General features: G+C 39.1%; 1 protein-coding gene across 1 annotated transcript in view; it reads right to left on the minus strand.

Annotated features, from left to right (window-relative positions):
• Positions 1–18,737: 18,737 nt before the first annotated feature.
• ABCD2 (ABC transporter family protein) overlaps positions 18,738–21,675 on the minus strand; it is a 72,579-nt gene continuing 69,641 nt past the window's right edge. The window contains exon 10 of the mRNA XM_086530083.1: positions 18,738–19,183. Within this exon, the coding sequence (XP_086386209.1) occupies positions 19,025–19,183 (159 nt within the window). The 3' untranslated portion in view covers positions 18,738–19,024. The remainder of the gene's footprint in view (positions 19,184–21,675) is intronic.

Genomic DNA, 21,675 nt, shown 5'->3' on the forward strand with positions numbered 1-21,675 from the left:
CAATCTATTCTACAGCAAAATAAAAATATTCACAACAAATGACCTATGATAATCAATAAGAGGCAGGATGACAAGGTTTGGCGACACGAGAATTTCTCCTACTCTTTGGGCACCAAACATGAACACCATACGTTGGTGAAAATGGATTTTTCTACTAATTACAATGTTTATTCTAATGTGTGGAGTGAAATAGAAGGGAAAAACCTCTATTCCTGGGCCATTATCCATTGTCTATGCATGCCCTAATGCTTAAAACAAAATAAAACAAAAGACGTCCAAACTAAGGTCGTACCTAATGAGAGGCAAAATAAAAGGATTTACTGAAGCGTTTATCTCGGCCAACCTAAGAGGACCTAAAACTCTATGAATTACACGTTGAAATTGCAACTTAGTACTAACAATTATGTGTACCTTTTGCCTTGCAATGGGAATGAAAGGATCTTACAAATTTTTGTGATTCATGCAAACTACTTCACTATGCTAAAGGTTGATCCTACATAAAAAAAAACAAGCCCGCCTCAGTGGGGGCACCAAAATTGAGGCGGTCTGGGGCGGACAACAAGAGAGGCGAACTCTAACCACCTCTCAAGGCTCCCATGATGCTCAATTGGGGTTGGGGCAACCACAAGCAAGAAACAACAACAACAAACCCACAGCCAAACAAGTGAAGGGGCACCACCTAGTTATGGTATACGAACTAGGACGCAAGAGAGATTTTGGCACAACCTATTAATGATGGAGGAACATATACGATAGTGGTTTTGAGATTTTGAACTCACGCTCTCTCACTTGCAATGTGCAGCTTGAAAGCTTCTCTCACACCAAGAGTGAAGCTCACAAAGTGGTTGCTACACCTAAGTCTCTCCTCACGCGTAGAGTGTTGGAGTGCTATGCGAGATATTGGAGGTTGTTTTACAAGAAGGAGAGGGGCCTATTTATAGGTTGGAGACCCCTCATTAAGATTATTGGAAACAAGCTAGCGAATCAGGATTATGATTTTTTCTAAATATCAAAACATTGCAGGCCGTCTTTGTCAGCTTGAGTCATGAATGTGGGCTCAAAAGAGAGCATTATTGATGGTAGAGAAGGTGAAAGTAGAGTTTTAAGGAAGGAGAGAGAGAGAGAGAGAGAGAGAGAGAGAGAGAGAGAGAGAGAGAGGGTTACCATGCACATGTCTTGAGGTGAGGTGTCTTTTATGGTTAGCTCAATGGCTATTTTGTGTTAGTATGTTAGTGGTTAGTGTTAGTAATCACTAGAAAGTTAGTGATATATTTACAATGGGTAGAATGAGGTGGATGGTTGAAGTAAGATGGTTGAATGAAGTGAGGAAATCTTTGTGATGGTGAAGCTTGAAGAAGTCTTGGACTTACTTGTGTAGGTTCCCAAAATGACTATCGATCCTCTTCTTTGTCTTCTCTTCTTTACGCCACCGTCACCAAGGTTGATTATCGCGATGAAAATGGCAATTTCATTGATGAGATATCTCAATTTTCAGAGGTTAAGTATGGTTTACATGCTGAATTTTATGTATATAGAGAAGGGGTAAGATGGAATTGTACTCTGGAAGTAATAAAGAGAAGCATAAAGATGGTGTATGTACATGTAGAGCTCATATGAGACCTATGGAAGTAAGAGGGGAGTTTAATGGTGAAGAAGGTGAGAGAAACCATGAAAGGTGCAGGTTTGAGTGAGGGATTGAGAGGAATGAGTGTGTGTGCGTGTAGAAGTGTGGAAAGAGGTGAGAGAAAAGTATGGGCTACTTGTGAGAAAAGTGGGCAGACTGGGGTCCACTCAAAACATCCTAGCCCACCGGTGGTTCCTCCAAAAATCACCAAAACTTTTGAGGTGATTATTCAGCTCTTGGTCCATATTTTCTCTTTTGACCACCGCTTCAAACTCAGAGTGAAAATGGATATAAAAAATCCCACAAAAATACCTGTTTTTCTTTACAAATCTTCAGTGGCCCCCTTTTGTTGAATTTGCATATGGCTCCAAAGGTGAGCCCCTCCTTGCATGAGAGCATGACCTAATTGATTCTTAGAGGTTTGAAAATATGCATGGTTTTGGATTATGCAAAATATAATACATGGATAAGATGGGAAAAAACAGGCTAGTATATATAAACAATTTATGGAATCTAGAATAGTGTCAGCTATATATAAATATAAAATGGAAAAAAGAGATATATGAAAATATAAGGAATCAAATGAGGGGACCTTCATTTGTTTTTATTGAAGTATATTTATTTACAAGAGATGAGAAAAAATACCTCTAGGAAATAGAAATTTAGTGAAAGGCAATGACTGATGGTGAAAGGTATTTTTGAAGTTTTCCCTTGGAGTGGATTCTCGCCCAAAAATAAGAGAAGCTTGCAACATCCTCCCTCCATTCAACTAAACCTTTCACCGCTTCAGCACTCGCTCCTACAAGAGAAACTCGAATCCGTCCATGCTACATCACACCTATACTGTGATCGCCAAGTGTTTAAGGCACAGACATTCAAAATAGACAAACACAGGAATCAGAATGGAACTGGAACTGGAACAGAACATAGAAAATAAAAATAGACTAATTTTGCCATAACTTCCGCCTTTATATTCCCAAGAAGACACTGATCGACAGTTACATACTTGGAGAATACTAATAGGCAACGCCCTTTCCCAAGAACATCCCTTGGGATCCCAAAAGTACAAAAGTTGATATTATAAAAAGAAAGAGGCAAACTCTCACTGAGTCTATTCCTCCACAGTCTGAGGGTGAAGGGGAGTCACTTAAGGCACATGGAATACATGTCCAAGAGAGTGATTGTGATGATAATGTGGTAGGATGCTACCAATCTTCTCGAAGAGATGCACATGCTCGATTTGCAGATAATGATGATGATGATGATGAAGCCTCCTATAAAAGTCACTACTCCAAAAGTCATTGGGCAAGAGCTACAACAGAAACCTTAGTCAAGGTGGGTGATGATTTTTTATAGAATACATAGATAAGAAAAATTATGGTAATGGTGAGTCAATGTACATAGCATACATAGGAAAATAACGCACACTTAGGTAGAAATATTTAAATAAATGCCAAAATAATTATAAGAATTCCCTATATTTAAGCCCTATGTACAATGAAATATTTACACACAAATGGGCCATAATATATTTTAATTTTTTAATTTTTTGGTTCAACTAGCCCAGTGACTAGCTAGCTGAGGGTTTTAAGAAGATATGGGAAAGGTCCCCTAACTCACACACACCTATGTACAATGAAAAGGTAAGAATAGCCACAGTGTTTGGGTGATTTTGGTAGGGTGAGGTAACTCACTATGGCAATTACAGAGAGCCAAAAAACGGCTATCAGTAGTTCCAGGTAGCAAATGCCAAATCACTCCAAGAGTGTTGATGGTCATTGATTGGCCTCTTCACAGTTGTAATTTCAAAGAGAGAATTCATCAATCTACTCAGGATTAGTGGATAGGTTCACCTTCACAAGTTGATTACAAACACTTTTGGGCACGATAAACTATGTTGGTCACTATTAACTACTACTGTAAGCAGTTTCTAGGCAAAATCTAACCAAGGAGAATATAAACAAGGTGTTTTTTTTTCCAAGGCAATACGCAGAGTTACCAATTCAATATTGCTTGTTTTTCACTAATCTCTAATTTAGTGTTTCATAGGTCAAAGACATACTAGGTTTTCTCAAGCAAGATTTTTCGTCATGCACACTTGACTTACGGGTAAGTCAACACTATGTTCAACCTCCAAGTATGCATATTATTTGGTTTTATTTTAGTTTTGAATATGCTTTGATTGAATTTTCCAAGTATTTAGAATATTTGCCAAAGTAGATCCACAAACAAACAAAGACCAAGGAAATGAGGAAAATAGGGAGTGTGATAGGGGAGAGATAGTGAGAATGATGGAAATCTTCCAAAGAGTGACGCGGCAAAGGCCCTTTTAGAGATCTAGGTAAAGGCTTGTGACATAATCGACTATGTTAAGTGGAAGCATGCTTAGTCTAAATTAGGTTCCCACTAAAAATGGAGAAGAGCTATGCTAGCAAGTCCCCCTTTCATCTCAATGGTGACATTGGCCTATGGGATGACACATGAGGAAAAAGAATAAGATTCCTCAAAAAAGATGGAAGATGGTAACAAACATCTCATAGGTTTAGAGGTGGCTCAATACGACTCAAAGAAGAATATTGTGCATGGATTGACTCTTTATGTATCACATGGCGCAAAGTCTGAGTACACATGACCTTAGACAAACACCATAGCATTCCTACCCTAAACCAAAAGAGCAAGAAGTACCCACCCCAAGGAAAACTAGGTTGAGAGTGTCAATGCATTTACCACATTAAAAAAGTATATAGGGTAAAGGTAAAAACCATATGGGGAAAATGCCTTTGGTTATCAATGTTGATGCAAATAGGAACAAAAAAATTTATGCCTTTAATCTTTAAAAAGCCCAAGAATTCTCACATCAAGTGAGTCAATGGTAACATTCATTGCTTGTTCTGTGTCTATTGTAGATGGATTGACACTTTGGATTCCTTTTTGCCCAGTGAACAAGTAGTACTTTCATTGAAAATTTTACTTGAAGTAGAGGAGACCATTTGGAATGGTATGCTCAACCCTTACAGTATTGAGACTTTTAAAAGATCTCTATATAATCAAAATTTCTCTTTGTAATCAAAATGCAAAGATAAAATTTGTTGAACTTGCTAAGCAAGGTTGAAATTAGCAACTTGTGTAAGTATAGTGATGAGAGCAGAAGGGGATTCGACGAGGCCAAGCTTCGGCTTGAGAAGTGTAAGTGCTAGCAAGAGGGTAACCCCCTCTATATGTCAACCTTATTCTCCATAGTTTGAGTGCTCATGAGAAAAAATGATGCCCTTTATGAATAAAACAACTTCAATGATAAAAGAGGAGCCTTCAAGAGGCTTTGCAGATAAAACAAAACTTTGAGTGTTAGTTAAATGACACAAATATCTCAAACATCTTGAGGATCTTGTATAAAGGCTATCCATAATCGTAGTAAGCCATTTTGAAATAGAAAAATACTTATAAAAAAAAAGACAATCCTATAGGCTTTCATGCAAATATATCATGTATAAGGAACATGAGGTTTAAAAAAAACAAAAATAAAGAGATATGACTAGGTTATCAAACCTGCTTAGATACCAAGTTCAAAATGTGAGAGTGACAAAGATAAGATGGTACAAACCACAAAATAAGCATGATGAAACTAATCTAGAAGAAAATGAGGCAAATAGGGAAAGTGATAGAGCAGAGCTAGTGATGATGACGGATGATGGAGAGCTCACAAAGAGTGAGAGTAGAGACCCTTTTATACCTCTAGATAGAGGTTTATGAAATCATTAATTGTGTCAAGACAAAGTTGACTTGGTTGAAGCCAAGAAGGAAGAAGAAGATCCATCTACTTCATCACACTCCCTGTAGAGGGTATGCCGATAGAGGACGTATTGGCCAAGGTTCAGTGCACATGTAGGTGGAAAAAGAAGAGGTAAAAGGGAGTGCAACTACTACAATTATGGAAAATATGGTCTTTTTGAATTTACAAGTCTAGAGGAAAATGCTTGTAGAAGAAGACAAACTAGTATAAGTGATGCCATTATTAGTGAAAGCAAACTAGAAGTAACAACATTATCATTATGGACATCAATAGTGAGCTTGAGCAATTTGAACATATTAAGGAGATCATTGATTGGGAGAGCTAGACAAAGGCCAAGGGCAAGGATAAAGTGCATGATCAATGGGTTGAAGGAAGAAAAATCATGGCTAAGAACATAGTAAGGAGATCATTGATTGGGAGAGCTAGAGAAAGGCCAAGGGCAAGGATAAAGTGCATGATCAATGGGTTGAAGGAAGAAAACTCATGGCTAGGACCATTGAGGGTTTGTTAAGCTAAAAGTAGAGCATCTAAGAGGAATCCAAGATCATCCAAAACACTTTCATAAGGCTTGATTAGTAAAGACTAACATTGTAGTAGAATAAGCTAAATTTGATTTGTGAGCACGACATCTCAAGCAATAAAGAACAAGAGGTTGGAATCAGTTACAAAATTCTGATTGAGCCTTCTCATAACAAAAAGGTATGCTGAGGATTCTAGCAAATGAGAACGAAAAGGACCAAAAGGCCACTAGTACACCCAGGAAGAGGTCATTTTCACATTATAGGAGGAGAGGGAAGCCCGATGTTTTTGAATGTAAGCTTTGAGAACATGGAAGATGAGATCTATGTAAAGATTTTTGAACAACTAAGAATCCCAAATGTGGGCTAGAAGACATAATATTAGCGGATCATTGCAACAAATAATGCAGCATAGCTATTTGCCCACTAGCACACCTATGTCGATACATAGGTAGTCTACTGGGTTAGGGTATGAAGAGTACGCTAGCTTGTCAAGCACGTTGGAATTCCCTATCCATAGTAATTAGAACGCTAGCAAACAAAGACAAAAGATCAAGAACTACAAGTAGAATTCTTGACTACACCAACTACTAACTAGATTGACCATTTTGGTGAGGAAGTGAGCTTGAATTGCAAGTAAACAAAAGGAGAGTAATCAACAACAACTACCTTTTCTTAACCAGGTCCTCAAAACTAATGTAGCAAGCTTGCTTTAGCATAGGAATAATTGTCTTCCCCCTTAGCACAAAAACACACTTTAAGACATTCAAACAAGAGATTCCAACCTTTAGTCTTCACATCTCAACACATTTTAAATTGTGAAAGAGAAGCACTTAAACTAAGAGCAATAGGAAGTGATTACCATTATGAAACCAAAATTGTAGACCCAAGAAATCTTGATTACAATCCTTACCAAAAGCCCTTCGTTCAATGTGTTGCTCAGCTCAATGATACGGTTCAAAAAACAAGTTAAAAATTGGATTCTATACTTAGAGCTTGAAAACCGTTAAAGTCTTAAAGCTATGTAGAATAGGGTAAGGCTCCCTGCGATCTAGAAGTCCACTAACCTCAATTCTCAAAACTGTGTGATTACAAATAGGCTTACGTTTGGGAATTTATAGCTTTTTGCAAATTTTGTTGAAACTAGATAATCTTCAAGAAATTCTCCTTGATCTATGCTCATAGACATGTATCCCCCTTCAATTTTGATGCACGTCTATGAGCATTGTTGTGCACTTTAGTGGCCATTGTAGGTTCATATTTGGCTTGATTTGCAATAAAATTCAATGGCGGGTGGGTGGCCAATGTGTTTTAGAAGTAAACATGGTGGTCTTGCAACTCTTTAGGTAGAGATTGGAAAACACACTATGAAGCTCAAAAAATCGTATAATGAGACATCCTTCAAATGCCTACAACTAGTGGGAGGGCAAGAACATCAACCTTGCATAGATTCCCATGAGAATGTTTGGGTTGGGGATCCTTTAGGTGCCAACATAACCCTCTATTCCCTTTAAGAACGTGTACATGAATGAACAGTTTTATATGCATCTCTAAATGCTTCAACCTACATTTGGAATATCTTGCACAACATTTGGCATTCCAAATTAGGTACAACTCTGAGCACCTAGATTGTAGCTTTTGGTATAGTTAACATACACATCTCACAAGGATGATGCTGGAGCATGGGCTAGCCAAGACAAGATAGTAAAGGATGGATTCTTGTTGGCCTTTTTCAAAGTTTGAAAAGTGGTCCATCTCCTCCTCCTTGCAATAGGCCAGTATATGTAGGATCAATCCAAAGTTATTGTGGGACCTCTTTGTAGATGGTCTTGTTTATCATCTTGTCATGTAGTCACTTCTTTCTCCATAATTTTGGTTAATCACAATGTCTCCACCTCTTCCAATGTTACTATCACCCCCTCATAAGTTCCACACATGTTTGGGGATCAAGGAAAAGTAGCATTTTCTTTTTGTAAAACAAGGCTTCATTCTTCATCAATGTCAAGGGAAGCATTGGCTGACCAACATTGATTATTGCTTCTTCATGCTTGAATTATTTGAGAGCATCTAATGAGAGTATTATCAACTCCCATTTGTATAATCTTTCACTATTTGGCTCTCTTCTTGCTCAATCCTTCTCTCCAAATGGATCAGTGAGGCTTTGGTTACAGTCGTCACATTGGTTGGCTCATGGAGCATGGAGTCATAGATTCCAAGCCCCTCAATTGTATCTGAGGTTCCCTCCATTTGCTTTGATCTTCTCAGCTTTGTAAGAATGGCTTCTTGGCCTTTATCTGTGCCTCTTTATCTACTAGTTGAGTTTGCAATGTGGCCATTTTATCCACACACTCTCTAACATTTAATGGCCTAATAACTTGTGGGTAGCGGAAAATAGCATGAACATAGTGAGAATTTCATTAGAATAGATTCCTAATGAGTATAACAAGAGTGCTTGGGTGGAGAGAGCAACAGAAAGCATAACAACTACTTAGATAGGCATGAACAATACTTCAAAAGCGACTGTCCAATAGTCTTCTAGAGAGATTAATTCCTATTGGTTCTTTTATTAAGTGTTTTTAAATGAGATAAACTAGATTTACTCTAGCCTAATTCTCATTGGTCCACCTCTATGGCCATCCAATAGGATTTGAGTGCACCTTGTGGGCAATTGGCCTAGGGACCTGATATGTGTCCCTCATTCCCTTTGTGTAAAGGGAGCCTGTGAGTGTGTGTGTGTGTGTGTGTGTGTGTGTGTGTGTGTGTGTGTGTGTGTGTGTGTGTGTGTGTGTGTGTGTGTGTGTGTGTGTGTGTGTGTGTGTGTGTGTGTGTGTGTGTGCGTGTGCGTGTGTTTCTCTCTCATCCCCTACTTACAGGCCTCACCCCCTCCTATGTAGGAGCCTTGAAGACTTTTTTGGCACACTCACAAAGCATCCAATTTTACTAAGCTTGACCATTGGACACAACCTTTGAATTTTGGAACCTTAGCATTTTGGAAGTCTTAATGGGCTGAACCTTAGGGTCTTTAAAGCCCATTGTTGCACATTGCTCTTTTGCAGATGGCCCCCCCTTTGGATCCCTATTTTCCCTCCTTTGGTTCCCTATTGTGGCCAGTTTGCTTGCTTAACAAATATTCTAGCTTTTTCTCCCGTGGCACTTCCCCATATTAAATGATCAGTTTAACATGAGAAAATCATTTAGGAGAGATAGATATTGATAATTATGACACACTCTTTCACTTTTGCATCTTTCTCAGCGATGGAAAGCATAAATCTAGTAATGAAAATCTATTTCGGCATCTCTCATCTAGTTTTTGCTTGACCTTTTGGATCTTTTGCTACAAGGCAAATGATCCCCAAGAAGTAGAGTGGGAAATTGAATATATGGGATTTCCTATTAAGGTTAGCATTGTATTTTTCAAAGATTCATAAGAATTCTCTAGATTCTTAAGTTGATTCTCCTCTACGACCTTCTCGACCACCTGGGGGATCCACTCCTTATGGTAAAGGACATGCCATTATGAGTGGAGAGACTTAGAAAACCCCTTGTTTAATCTACCAATTATGACTCCCTTCTTACACTTATAAGTGTCGTGGGAGAAAAATATTATACCCCTAAATTACATATAAGGTTTTGTATGCTTATCCCATTTATTTGAAACAATGCTGTAACTTGATTTGTTCGAGTGAGACTTATATCCCAACCCCCACTTATAAGTTTAGAAGGGTAACTTTATCAATGAGAAATAGAGTTTATAGAGAGAATATATGTTCCTCTCTTTCCAATACATCTCTATCTCTTCTCCTCCTCTTTTATGCTTCCTCCTCTAGTGAGACTTATATCCCACCCCCCACTTATAATTTTAGAACAATAAACCCCCCCTGCCCTACACATACGTAATTCAGTATGTTTTCTGTGATTGATCCCTCGAACGTAGCCAATGGTCTTCTCCTTCTCTTACTTGTTACTTTGATCTTCTATATCTTTTGTTTCAGTGTTGTCAACTTCAATTAGCTTGGAATCTTCTCTTTTCTTTAGTCCTTTGATAATCACATATACCTTTGGTTGGTCCTTCAAAACTTGAGTTTGAGGAGTGTACAAATTTGTAAGTGGAGAAGGTGGTGGTGTGCCTTGAGTGGGTGTGTGTAACTTGTCTTATTTTAAACTTCTTATGCAACTTTTCCTGTGTAACAACAGCTACCACTTTCCTTTTGATTCCTCTCATTCTCTTTCTTGTTGCTCTCTAACCATTTTAGCTTCCACAAACACTCTTTCCTATTGCCATTGCTCTCTTATTATTTGAACTAGAGTAATTATGTTTTGTCCCTTGTCCTCGTTTTCTTCACTTTGATCTTTGGCCTACTCTACTACTTTCTTCTTCTTTGCCTTTGTTTGTTCTATGGTGGTTGCCTCCATATTAATGCATTCTTCCACATCTAGGACTCACGTACTATCAATTTCACACACTATTGTACATAGCTACTACTTTTTTTGTATTTCCTACTTATGTTTGGAGACATATTTTACACACTACCAATTTCGCACACTATTGTACATAGCTGCTACTTTTTGTTGTATCTCCTACTTATGTTTGGAGACCTATCTGATCATTTTGAGCAGTGAAGAAAAAGAAGAAGAAATTAGGCTCCATCCCCCGTGTGTGTGTGTGTGTGTGTGTGTGTGTGTGTGTGTGTGTGTGTGTGTGTGTGTGTGTGTGTGTGTGTGTGTGTGTGTGTGTGTGTGTGTGTGTGTGTGTGTGTGTGTGTGTGTGTGTGTGTGTGTGTGTGTGTGTGTGTGTGTGTGAGAGAGAGAGAGAGAGAGAGAGAGAGAGACTACAAGCGCTCAATCATTCTCCTTCTCTATTTTTCACATGATATCAGAGCCTGGTTGTGCCCGAGGAGCTTTGAATGCCAAGCAAGAGCAACAAAAGAAGTTGTTGAGGGTAGGAGTTTCACCATTTTGTTCCCTGATGTGGTGGTACTCCACCCTCATCCAAGATTTTTGGGAGATATTGGTCGTGATTTTCTACTTTGATAAGTTTTGTAGGAGGTTGTGTACTTTGGGGGTTTTGTTCATTCCTTTGGGCTACATTTTGTAGCCATAATAGGTTCAATCACATTTTGTGTCCATTTAGGACTAGGAGGGCCTTTGCATGAAGCTATACATTGTCTAATAACGATGCAATCACTGAGACTATCAATGAAAAGTTGAATAATTAAAACTTCCATGTTTGGATTCTTAGAATGAACAACTTCTTGTTGGATTAAGGCTATTAGAACTACATTAAAGATGATCAAGAAGACGCACCAGCATTACCATTTTAACTACTTCTCAACAAGCAATATTTTCAAGGATTGAAATCAAGGTGCATGAAAGGTCATGTACTAGTTATCTCACTTGTGTGCAAAGACAAAATGATTGGTCACATACAGAATTTGAGTTAACCAAAGGAGGCTTGGAAAAACAAGCAAGGAAGTTGTAGTTGAAGATAAAGTTGAATATACTTCAAAACAAGGGCATGTTTGTGAATGGTCATGTAATGAAGATAGGCGATGATTGTAAATTCTTTCCATCTATTGATACTATTGTTGATGATGTCGATAAGATCAAATCCAGATTGTAAGGTAAAGGGCTGGCATATTTGCAATTCAAGACCTCTATTCATTCTTGTGAGTGCATTTTAAGTTTTATAGAATTTGTGTCCATCCTTATTGCAAAATAGAAGAGCATTGGTGAAGATCCATCTTCTCAAGATGCAAATACTTTTGAGAAATTTTTCTACAAAAATAAACGTAGAGATAGAGGATGAGTTGCAAGACAATGAGGTGGCAATGGGAAAGGCAGCATTGAGAGACAATTGGTGTATGATTCTTAAAGGAAAATATGGGTGGTTGAGGACACTGTCAAGATTGGGTGAACCAAAGAGGTCATGAAAATCAACAAAGAAGTAATGCAAACAAAGATGGCTTGAGACATTGGACATCTAGTAGGCACTATCAATTTTAGCGTGCCTATCCACAAAAAAACAATTAGATACGACTAGAAAGGATACATATGAGCTAGAGAGGTTATTTTATATGCATCATATGATGATACCATGTTTGGAAATGTATCTAAATATGGGAAAAAATATGATATGTGGAAGAGTGTGCTTTGAATCACATGACCACTTATGGTGAACAATTTGATGATTTGCAAACATGGTCCCTAGTTATTATGAAACCAAGAATGATGCAGATAGGAAATGTGCCATTGTCTATGAAAAATGGAAAAGTGAAGTATCCATTTGATGTATTCTATGTACCCAACATTACAAAGAACTTGGTTTTGTTGGGAAAATGGTGGAGCATGGTTTGCAAGTTATATTCAAGTTTGATAGTCTCGAGCAAAAGAATACAAGATGTATAGAAGGTTGATTGCATGTAGAAAGAAGGTGGGAAGCATGTTCAGTCTTGATGCAAATGCACACAAGATGAATTCTCCTATGTTTGCACACGCTTCTAAGGTTTTTGTATGTAATGACATTAGGCACAAGTTTATTAGGCATGCAAATGTGAAAAGGCTAAAAATAATGCAAGGACAAGAGCTTGATATGATTGCTAGTGTTTAAAGTTGCTAAAATGCATAAGGTGTGTAACAAATTCTAGTTTGGAAAGCAAGTAGAAACATCATTTCCTCATGATAAGCATGTAAGTGGAAATATGATGGATGTGGTACATTCTAATGTATGGGCTCCATCAAAGATGCATCTATGGGTGGATGGAGGTATCAACTCACTTTCATAAGTTCAAATAAATGCATGAAAAAAGGGCTAGAAAGTATTAGCAATGCCTGAGTAGTAAAAGGAGGCGAGAAATACTTCCCCAATGACTTTAGAAGTTTTTTTAAAAAAGCATGGAGTTTAAAGGAAATTTCATGTAGGTATACTCAGCAACAAAATGGTGTTGTTGAGCAAAAGGAGCACATTGCAAAAGTTTCCTCAACTCTTGAGATTAGACCATTGAGAGTGGTGTAGTTAGGAAAATGACTTGTTGATGAATGAGAAAAACATGCCTTATTGTCATTGGGTTAGGCTAGTGTCTATGGTTGTCCACATTATGAATAGGCCCTCTACGCTTGCATTGCAATATGAACCTTGAGGAGAAGTATAGTGGTAATTTACCCAATATGTTACACCTTTTCTTTGGATTTATTACATATGTCCATGTGCCATATTATTTATGAGCTAAGTTGGAGACAAAGGCTGAAAAATGTGTGTTGGTAATTGGTTACCCCCTCGAGAAAAAATGTTCTTACCAACCTTATCATGATCAAGTGAGGGTGAGTAGGAATATTTGGTTGTTGAAATGACAAGTTGATATGATGATGTAAAGGATGACCTTGGGGCTGATGTAAAGAAAAATGTGACTGCAAAAATGCAAGTGCTCATCATAGGTTTTAAATGAACCACAAGGGTCACATAGTGGAAGTCATGCTAAAAACCCATGGAGTGGCACGCTAGTTATAGAGTGAGTCTTGAAATTTGATCAAATGTATCACAGAAAGGAAAAGAACAAGTCATGCTAAAAACCCAAGGAGTGGCAAGTTGGTGATCAAGCGAGCCTTGCAAGTCATCAAATGTATAGAAAAAAAAAGGTTGATGATACCCCAACAATGCCAAATTTGAGTGCACTCATGGTGATGGAGATTTGGTTGGCTCAAAGGAAAGCATCAATGCGGAGAAATTCATGGGATAAAGCAAGTAGTTTGAGCTTGGCATGAAGGATTGTGGCATACTTTGCTACCATTGATTTCCATATGACTCATGCACATCACTCAACATTGTTTATCTTGGAAAAGAATACAAGCACTATGATAGGTTGCATTTGTATCAATGATTTGAAATAATGGATGTAATCATGAACTAAAGTGGATCATGTAAAGACTATCTTAAAGCAAGAATTTAATATAAATATTTGGGTCAGTTGCAGTAATTTTTGGGCATAGAGATTTTATGCACCAAAGAGGGCATATGCAAGCCACACAAGCACTATGCATTACATATGTTTTCAAAGTATGGTAAAGCTGATTGTAAAATTTGAAGATGAGAGCTTATGTGAATGAAATGCTAGAAAAATATGTTTTCAAAGTATGGTAAAGCTGATTGTAAGATTTGAAGATGAGAGCTTATGCGAATGAAATTCTAGAAAATGCTACCAGGTATACATGTAGAGTTTGTGTAGCTTGATATACTTGAAAATCTCACAATCACATATGAGTCACACAGTTGAAGTGGAGAGCCAATCTATGCATCTTCTTAGGAAGCCATATTTGGATATAGTGAGACACATATTGAAATGTGGGAGTGCTACCTTAAATTATGCACTCTTTTATGAAATTGGCTTGAAATTGCAACTCTATGGTCACACAAATACAGATCAAGCTAGTAGTGTATCTAACAAGAAATCTACATGGGGTTTTATCTTTTTCTCATGTGAATGATGTGATCACATGGACTAGAAAGAACCAAACCATGGTTGCTTTGGCAAGTACAAAGCCTCGATACAAAGGTGCTATAGTGGCAGTATGTGGGGTAGTATTAATAATCTTTTTCTCTTGTGAGTGATGTGATCACATAGACTAGCAAGAACCAACCCATGGTTGCTTTGGCGAGTACAAAACCTGGATACAAGGGTGCTATAGTGGCAGTATGTGAGGTAGCATGGTTATAGATAATCTTGGATAATTGGAGTTACATGTTTAGATACTGGTTTTCGTTCATTATAGCAACATAAAGAACATGTAATTGACAATGAATCCAGTGTTTCATGCAAGAAAAAAGCACATTGATATGCACTACGACTTGATCAAAGACATGGCCCTCACATGTGATATCGACCTTGGGTACATGAGAGGATCGATGAGCATATTGTGTATATCACTAGGATGGCCTTTGGATAAAAGAAACTAAGGTGATTTCAAGAAATTCTTAGAGCGCACAAGAGATGGCATTGATCTGGATGGGCAATGTTGAGATAGCAAGCTCATCACATGGTTCACCTAGATGACTTCTCACCTACATTTATTAGTCGCATGAGGTAGCAAGGATCATCGCTAATGAGACTACAATTCGACTTATCTGACATAAGCCACGTACTAAGAGTGTTGACTCCTTTTCTCACCAAATCGCTCACTAGTGGATTCACATTGACCCTTGTATTATGTTATGTTTCCAATGTGATCTTATAATTTTTAGTAAAGAAGAAGAAGAAACAGAACTTTCTTGTGTGTGCTCTCTTGGTGTACGCATGTGTGCTTGCAAGATCTCAAGCTCTTTTCCTTTCTATACGTTTACATGATCATTTGCTCCTCATGAGGTACGTGATTCTTGTCAAATCTAACGTAAATTCATCAAGGAACACCTTAAATGGTGATTATACTTTTGATATATAGTGGGAATGAAGGAAAGAGTTAGTGGGATGAGTGTGATCGTTAACTTTTAAAGGATCACCAATCAATGGTGCCTAACTATTAGTGTCTAAAACTTGGGAGACTATCACGGTGGTTAAAAACCTCAATGATTATGCGAATCCATTTTGATAAGGGAGACAATATTTCTTTCCTCATTTTTTGTCATACAACACATTATCCACATTAATGGATTAAGGTAAGCAATGAGTAAATGGTTTACATAATTTGTATATTGGATAGATAAAATATAAAAAATTCCTTCTCTCACCTTTTTCCAAATTACTTCCCAATTCACACCAAATCTAACAAAATTGAATGCCCATTTCCAAACCAAGAGGAAAAAACATCAAAAGGGAAAAATTTTGCATGCATAGGAAAAAGAGGCATAGTCATTAATATCTTGTAGGCAAGAACGAGGGTTGATCTTTGGGTATCTTGAATTGAGTACCTCAATTTATTGTTGCCAATTGAATTGATCGTATGTTGGTTCCTCTTGGTTATTTGGTGCAAGAAATGTCATGTGGTTTATTCCAAACGTCCCTTTTCTTTGCTAGTCTCCATTCACGAGAGATTCAATCCAAGTTGTTAGAAGTTTGTTTAGGCATAGATAATTGGAGTAAACTAGATGCTTTGTTAGATCTCCTTCTTCTATTATGAGAAGTTTTTAATCTATTGTGTAACATTTTTCTATTGTGATGTATATTGGTTTTTTAAGGCAAGGAAAGCTCTCACAATCTTTATACTTGTTAGCAAAGGCAACAAATCAATATTCAACTCTATGTTATTAAAATCATTGTTTTTAGGATAAGGTGAAAGTAAAGTCACTGCACTACTCTCCTCTAGATGAGGAGAGGGATTTTTAACTATCATGTTATCAAATGGAAGGAGTTTTTGATGGCCGTGAAGGTGGAAGGTACCCGTCGATGCCACGAGAAGCACATTTTATTAGTGTTGTTATAGAGATTCATCATCAACTATCTTCCACACAAATGAAGTTTAACTTATTTGTTAAATGTAGACATTTTACACATGACTTACCTTTCACAATTTTTGCTCTCCTAGCAAAAAATTAAAGAAAAATAAACAATAAAAGGTCCCGAACTTCCTTGTTTGTTGTCAAGTCGTGATACAGAGAAGACATCTCACAAATTTACAATGCAAATGTGACGTGCTATCCCGAGCACTAGGATTCTAGTGAGGGCATTATCCTAGTGAGTGAATATCCAAAGCTCAGCTTCGCAACCCATGCTCAAAAATATTGTGCGCTCTTTTTTAAAACCTGCAGCAACAGCATACCAACCTGCTAGAATTAGAATGAGAACTGAAGACATGATCCAATGCTTCAAGCATTTTACAAGATTTAAGCAAGTATGTACTGATCACCAAAAACGAGGGTGAGCTACCAAAAACGGCTTGGAGCTCACCATCCGCCACATCACCCCAGGTCCAGCAAAACAAATGCAATAATATATCTTGAAAAGGTAAAACGGTTGTATCCAATTGGAATACGAAAACCGATCGCGTTATTGTATCAGAGCCAGGTTTCGATCCTGGGACCTGTGGGTTATGGGCCCACCACGCTTCCGCTGCGCCACTCTGATTTGATGTTAATCTTGCTGACTAGCAGTTATTTGTTAGTTAACGCATGAAGCAGTGAAATTTCAAGAGGCAAAGGGTTGCATAAAGTACAATCAACATGACTTTAGGACCAAACGCAGGAATTGGGGTCGGCGTTACGGTCCATCTCTCACCTTCTTTCGTTTATGATCAGAGCTCTCGTAGGCCAGCGAGAGCTCATGCTCTCTGTCATTGTTTGAGTCAAATAAAGGTCGTTAAAATATAGTTCTCCTTTGTCGTGGGTCTCTCCCAGCATCCTTTATAGACTCTCTCTCTCTCTCCTCCGCCATTATACCCTCCCAAATGCTGTCTCAATCCTCATCTGATGCGATGAAGTGCAGATTTGTCCGTTAGCCGCCCGCAAACCATGTGACAGTTATCCATGTAGCTTGCCCAAACAATGAAGCCATTTGGAGATAGCGTGCCATCCTTGTGGCATGAGGAAGAGCAAGTCATCTCTATGTCCCGCCTCAATATATCAGCTCTCATGCTGTTCAGGTTTGATCTATTGAGCTCCAATGTGTTGACATGGGTCATTAATTTGCCTTTAAAGTGAGTGCAATATAAAGTCAACAACGGTACATTTTAAAAGGACATCCAAACCAAGGCAACATTCACAGCTCGGAAATTACGTACTCTCCTTTCAAACATGTGAAACCAGTAAACCATCTTGATTGTATTTCAACATGATGCAGATGCTTATTCTAGCATTTGCTTTTATTTGTTGCTAACTAGCTCCAAAGGGGGATCGAAGTAGCCACACTGGTGCCATTTCAGCATTACTAAACCATTTCATATCATCGGCTTGCATGCTTGTGTGAAGGTTTTCTTGCTTTCATTGTCGGGACGACGCCTGATGCATGTTCTTGATTGTACTGCTTGGTTGCCCCTTGAGCCTATAGCTTTATGAAGAAAGCTTGTTAGGTTCTTAAGCTTTTCGTTTTTAATTTGGGATTTTGAGATAGGAAGGGGGCATTTAACTCTTTGTTTCACTGCTGATCTTGGGAGAGAACCCCTTGAAAAGGGGGCTTCAAGAGCAACAAACATGCAGAATAGATATCGGACAATAATGAACATGTTGCACCACAAGCAAACAGAGAGGATTCCTTATTGGGAGGCAATACCGGGAAAACCACTGGTATGCACTCCTACAAACTGTCTCATTATATTTGGAGCATTTGACAAGCTTTCCCAAACACAAGCTTGCAGGTTGTTGGTGCTTTCAAATATCTATTTTGTCATTTGCACTTTCGGCAAAAGCCTTGTCATTAATGAGACCTAACAAGTTGTGCAACTGAAGCATGGGTAACTACAACTCAAAACAAGGTGTCGCATCCAATTGAGCACGTGTGTTTTACTCGTGAGAAGAGTGGAGATACACTAGGACCCTCGCGACCACTTTCAGTGTGATTTTCTGAACTATATGACATGGAATCGGTCTGTGACATTCTATATAGTTTCAACCTTTAACATGTCTCTTCCACCATCATTGGGAACCCGTCGTGCTTACTCCTCACTTGGTTAAGTTTCACAGAATAAACCACACAGATCATTCTGACCACCTTTCAATCTCAAGAAACATTAACTGCACGCAAATCACTGAACGTGAACCTTTCTTATTGGTACATTGATCTTGATAAAAGCAAACATAATTCTCCTCTGTCGGACTATTCACCATCAATCCAAATAATTTGTATCAACACTGATATTAAAATGACAAATGTCAGCATAGTACACACAATTTGCAATAAACAAATTTCATGTGATACAATGGGAATACAAAATTGCATGCTTCTTTCACATTCGAAGCAATTCAATGGGCGACAATTAATGGTACAAATAATCGGCTTCCTGTGCTATCAGCAAGTTCAGGTTCCATGATTCATATAGTCTTTTATACAAACACTTTGGATCCTTGATATTTAAAAATATCGCCTATACAATGCGCCTTTTTTGGATTGCATTTCGGCCAAAGAAAGGGACTTACATCCACCTCTTCTAAAGATCATAGACTTACATGTACACAAGCTATTTATCCAGGCATTCTAAATTCCAGTTTCTGCCCAAATCATCCTGCTTACATTCTCCAATGGTTAGTCGCAACAAATGAAATTTGCGTAGACTGCTTCTATGTCCTACACTGATGTATGTTATACCAGCTGCATGAACAAGCCTATACAAAGCTGCCTGCCAAATCCAAAACAATACAGGGGTGATCAATAGCTGTCTTCTGCCTCTCTCTCTCTCTCTCTCTCTCTCTCTCTCTCTCTCTCTCTCTCTCTCTCTCTCTCTCTCTCTCTCTCTCTCTCTCTCTCTCTCATATATATATATATATGACCAATTCATTCTAGTTCATTTCTGGACAGCCTCTCTCTGTTGTTTTTTTGCTATAAAAGTGGGGCTTTGACCCTTTACATTACATAAAATCGACCATAGGCCTATAGACAAGAAAATGGGAAAAACCCTGAAAGGTATACGAGGAGATTATGGGGAAAAATCCCAAATCATCAAACCACAGGATAAGGGATAAAGATACTCTAATTAGGTGGTGAAATATAGCTATCTCAACTGTGATCAAGTCTACACAAATCTGCCCAAACCTCTGTCCACGTCAAGCGATGTAGAGAAAACCACAAATTCCAATGCTATGTATCTGATTGATATACAGCATCTGCTTTAAAACCTCCTGTAGCAACTCACAAAAGCCAAGGGATTGTGAAACCCTATGCCGTGCCTCCAAGATCATCTGCATCCAATGTAACATTTCTTGATGATGTACCCCAAAAAAGGATGCGGATCTGCGGCGCAACCAAACTGTAAGAGAGGCAGGAGGGGCCCACTAGTTGTCCATTTCAAAAGCCTAAGGAAGATATCAAGATGCACCTCTCTCTGATCAAACCAACTTCCCTAAGGCCTCTCTAAACTGACTCTCAAACAGATCTGCAAACTGTCTAAAGTAATTGGCCTCAACTATTGTCTGCTCTTGTATGGTATCATAGACAGCCTCCCTCGTCCAAAAGGAGTCATCACGTAGAACTTGCACTCTAAATCTGATCGTGGGAGCTCTCTCCCCTGGCTGGTGTAAAGAAATCTGTGATTCGTCTCTGAGACTGTCTCTCCCCTGATGTCCTCAGCAAGCTCTCCAAAAGTCTACGCAGCTCTAGCAGAAACAATCCGAGACATCTCTGATCCGAGACGTCTCTGAACAAACAGTGGAAGCGGCCGCGTATCTCATAGTATGCCGGGCAATGACATGTAGTGTAGCTCTGTCTCTGGCTCTAAGTGACATAGGTGACATATCCTGGCCCCTGCTAGTACCCCTCGAAATCGGCCAGTCTCAATCTGGAACTGATGTGAGGATGTGCATATCTGCCCAATAGCGCATCGTATCCCATGAGATAAGTGCGTATCCATGTATGCAAGCCTAGTCACAAAACCGTCCTCCGTGAGTTGGAGAAGATGCTCTCTGCAGAAGGCCATCTTCATGCTCAACTCCTGTGTCGGCTGTATCCATGTGCTCCTGGTATCTAGCTGAATCAGATCCTTGCGTGTGAGTCTGGTGATCTCTGTCTGTGTGAGAGACAGGGAGGGTGCATCCAGGGAGTATTGAAACGGAGGCAATCTATCCATGCTGAAACCATGTGATTTAAACCATGCTGTCATCTGTCCATACCAACATGTTGTATCGCCTTGTAGCGCTAGTTGTCGAGATGACTCCAAGGCAAGCCGAGCATATCTGTCCCTGCGGAGATCCCATAAACTCTGTATAAAGGATACTGATCTAGTCAATGCCTTAACCACGAGGGGGGGGGGGGGGGGGGGGGGGGGGCTAGCTCGGCTTGGAAAATCTCATGTGGCACTGAAGCCTTAGCCCGAATCATCCGAGCAATCATAGAGAACAAAGGCCTCTCCATATATCTCCATCCATCTGTGTTGCCAAATCTCCCATGATGGTCTACTGAGGGTCCCCATACCTGAACTCCGTAGAGCATAACTGAAGTCACTAGAGTGTCAAAAAGCCAGAGCTTTGTTCGCAGTTCCTGAAACTGAACCTGCGAACACATCCTCTCCAGTCCTACCAAGGCTGCATATGCTCTCGTCGGTCTAGTCTCTGATGCTCTCCTTAGTGAAAACACCGGTCCACCAAAAACTACCCCAAGATAGGTATATGCATCTGTGTACTCCACAGTCTCCTGGCCATACGTAAATGTCGGTGCTGATCTCCTAACCCACTGTGGTGTGGTGTTGAACACCATAACCTTGGTTTTCCCCAGGTTGACACACAATCCACTGTCACGAGCAAAAGGTTGCAAAGCATCTAAATGACGTTGCATCCCCTCTGGAGAGTCCAACACAATATCATCAACATATAGTAACAACGGAATCCATGTCCCTCCTAGCTGAGCCCCTCTGTCTCCCTGACGCTCTACATAGTCTGAAAACTCATCCACGTACATCCCAAAAAGAGTCAGAGATAGGGGGCATCCTTGCTTTACTCCAATAGTGGAGTGGACCATGTCAGACGTTTCCTCTGTAGTGCGTACCCACCTCATCACCGTCCTATATAAAGCCAGAATACCCCATATCAGCTCTGTAGGCACACCCATGTCCTGTAGTCTGCGTATAAGTCTGTCTCTCGGCACTGTGTCAAAAGCTTTCCAGAAATCCACAAAGCTACA

This window comes from Adiantum capillus-veneris, chromosome 15 (genome assembly GCF_014529385.1).
Source record: "Adiantum capillus-veneris isolate H3 chromosome 15, ASM1452938v2, whole genome shotgun sequence".
NCBI lineage: Eukaryota > Viridiplantae > Streptophyta > Polypodiopsida > Polypodiales > Pteridaceae > Adiantum > Adiantum capillus-veneris.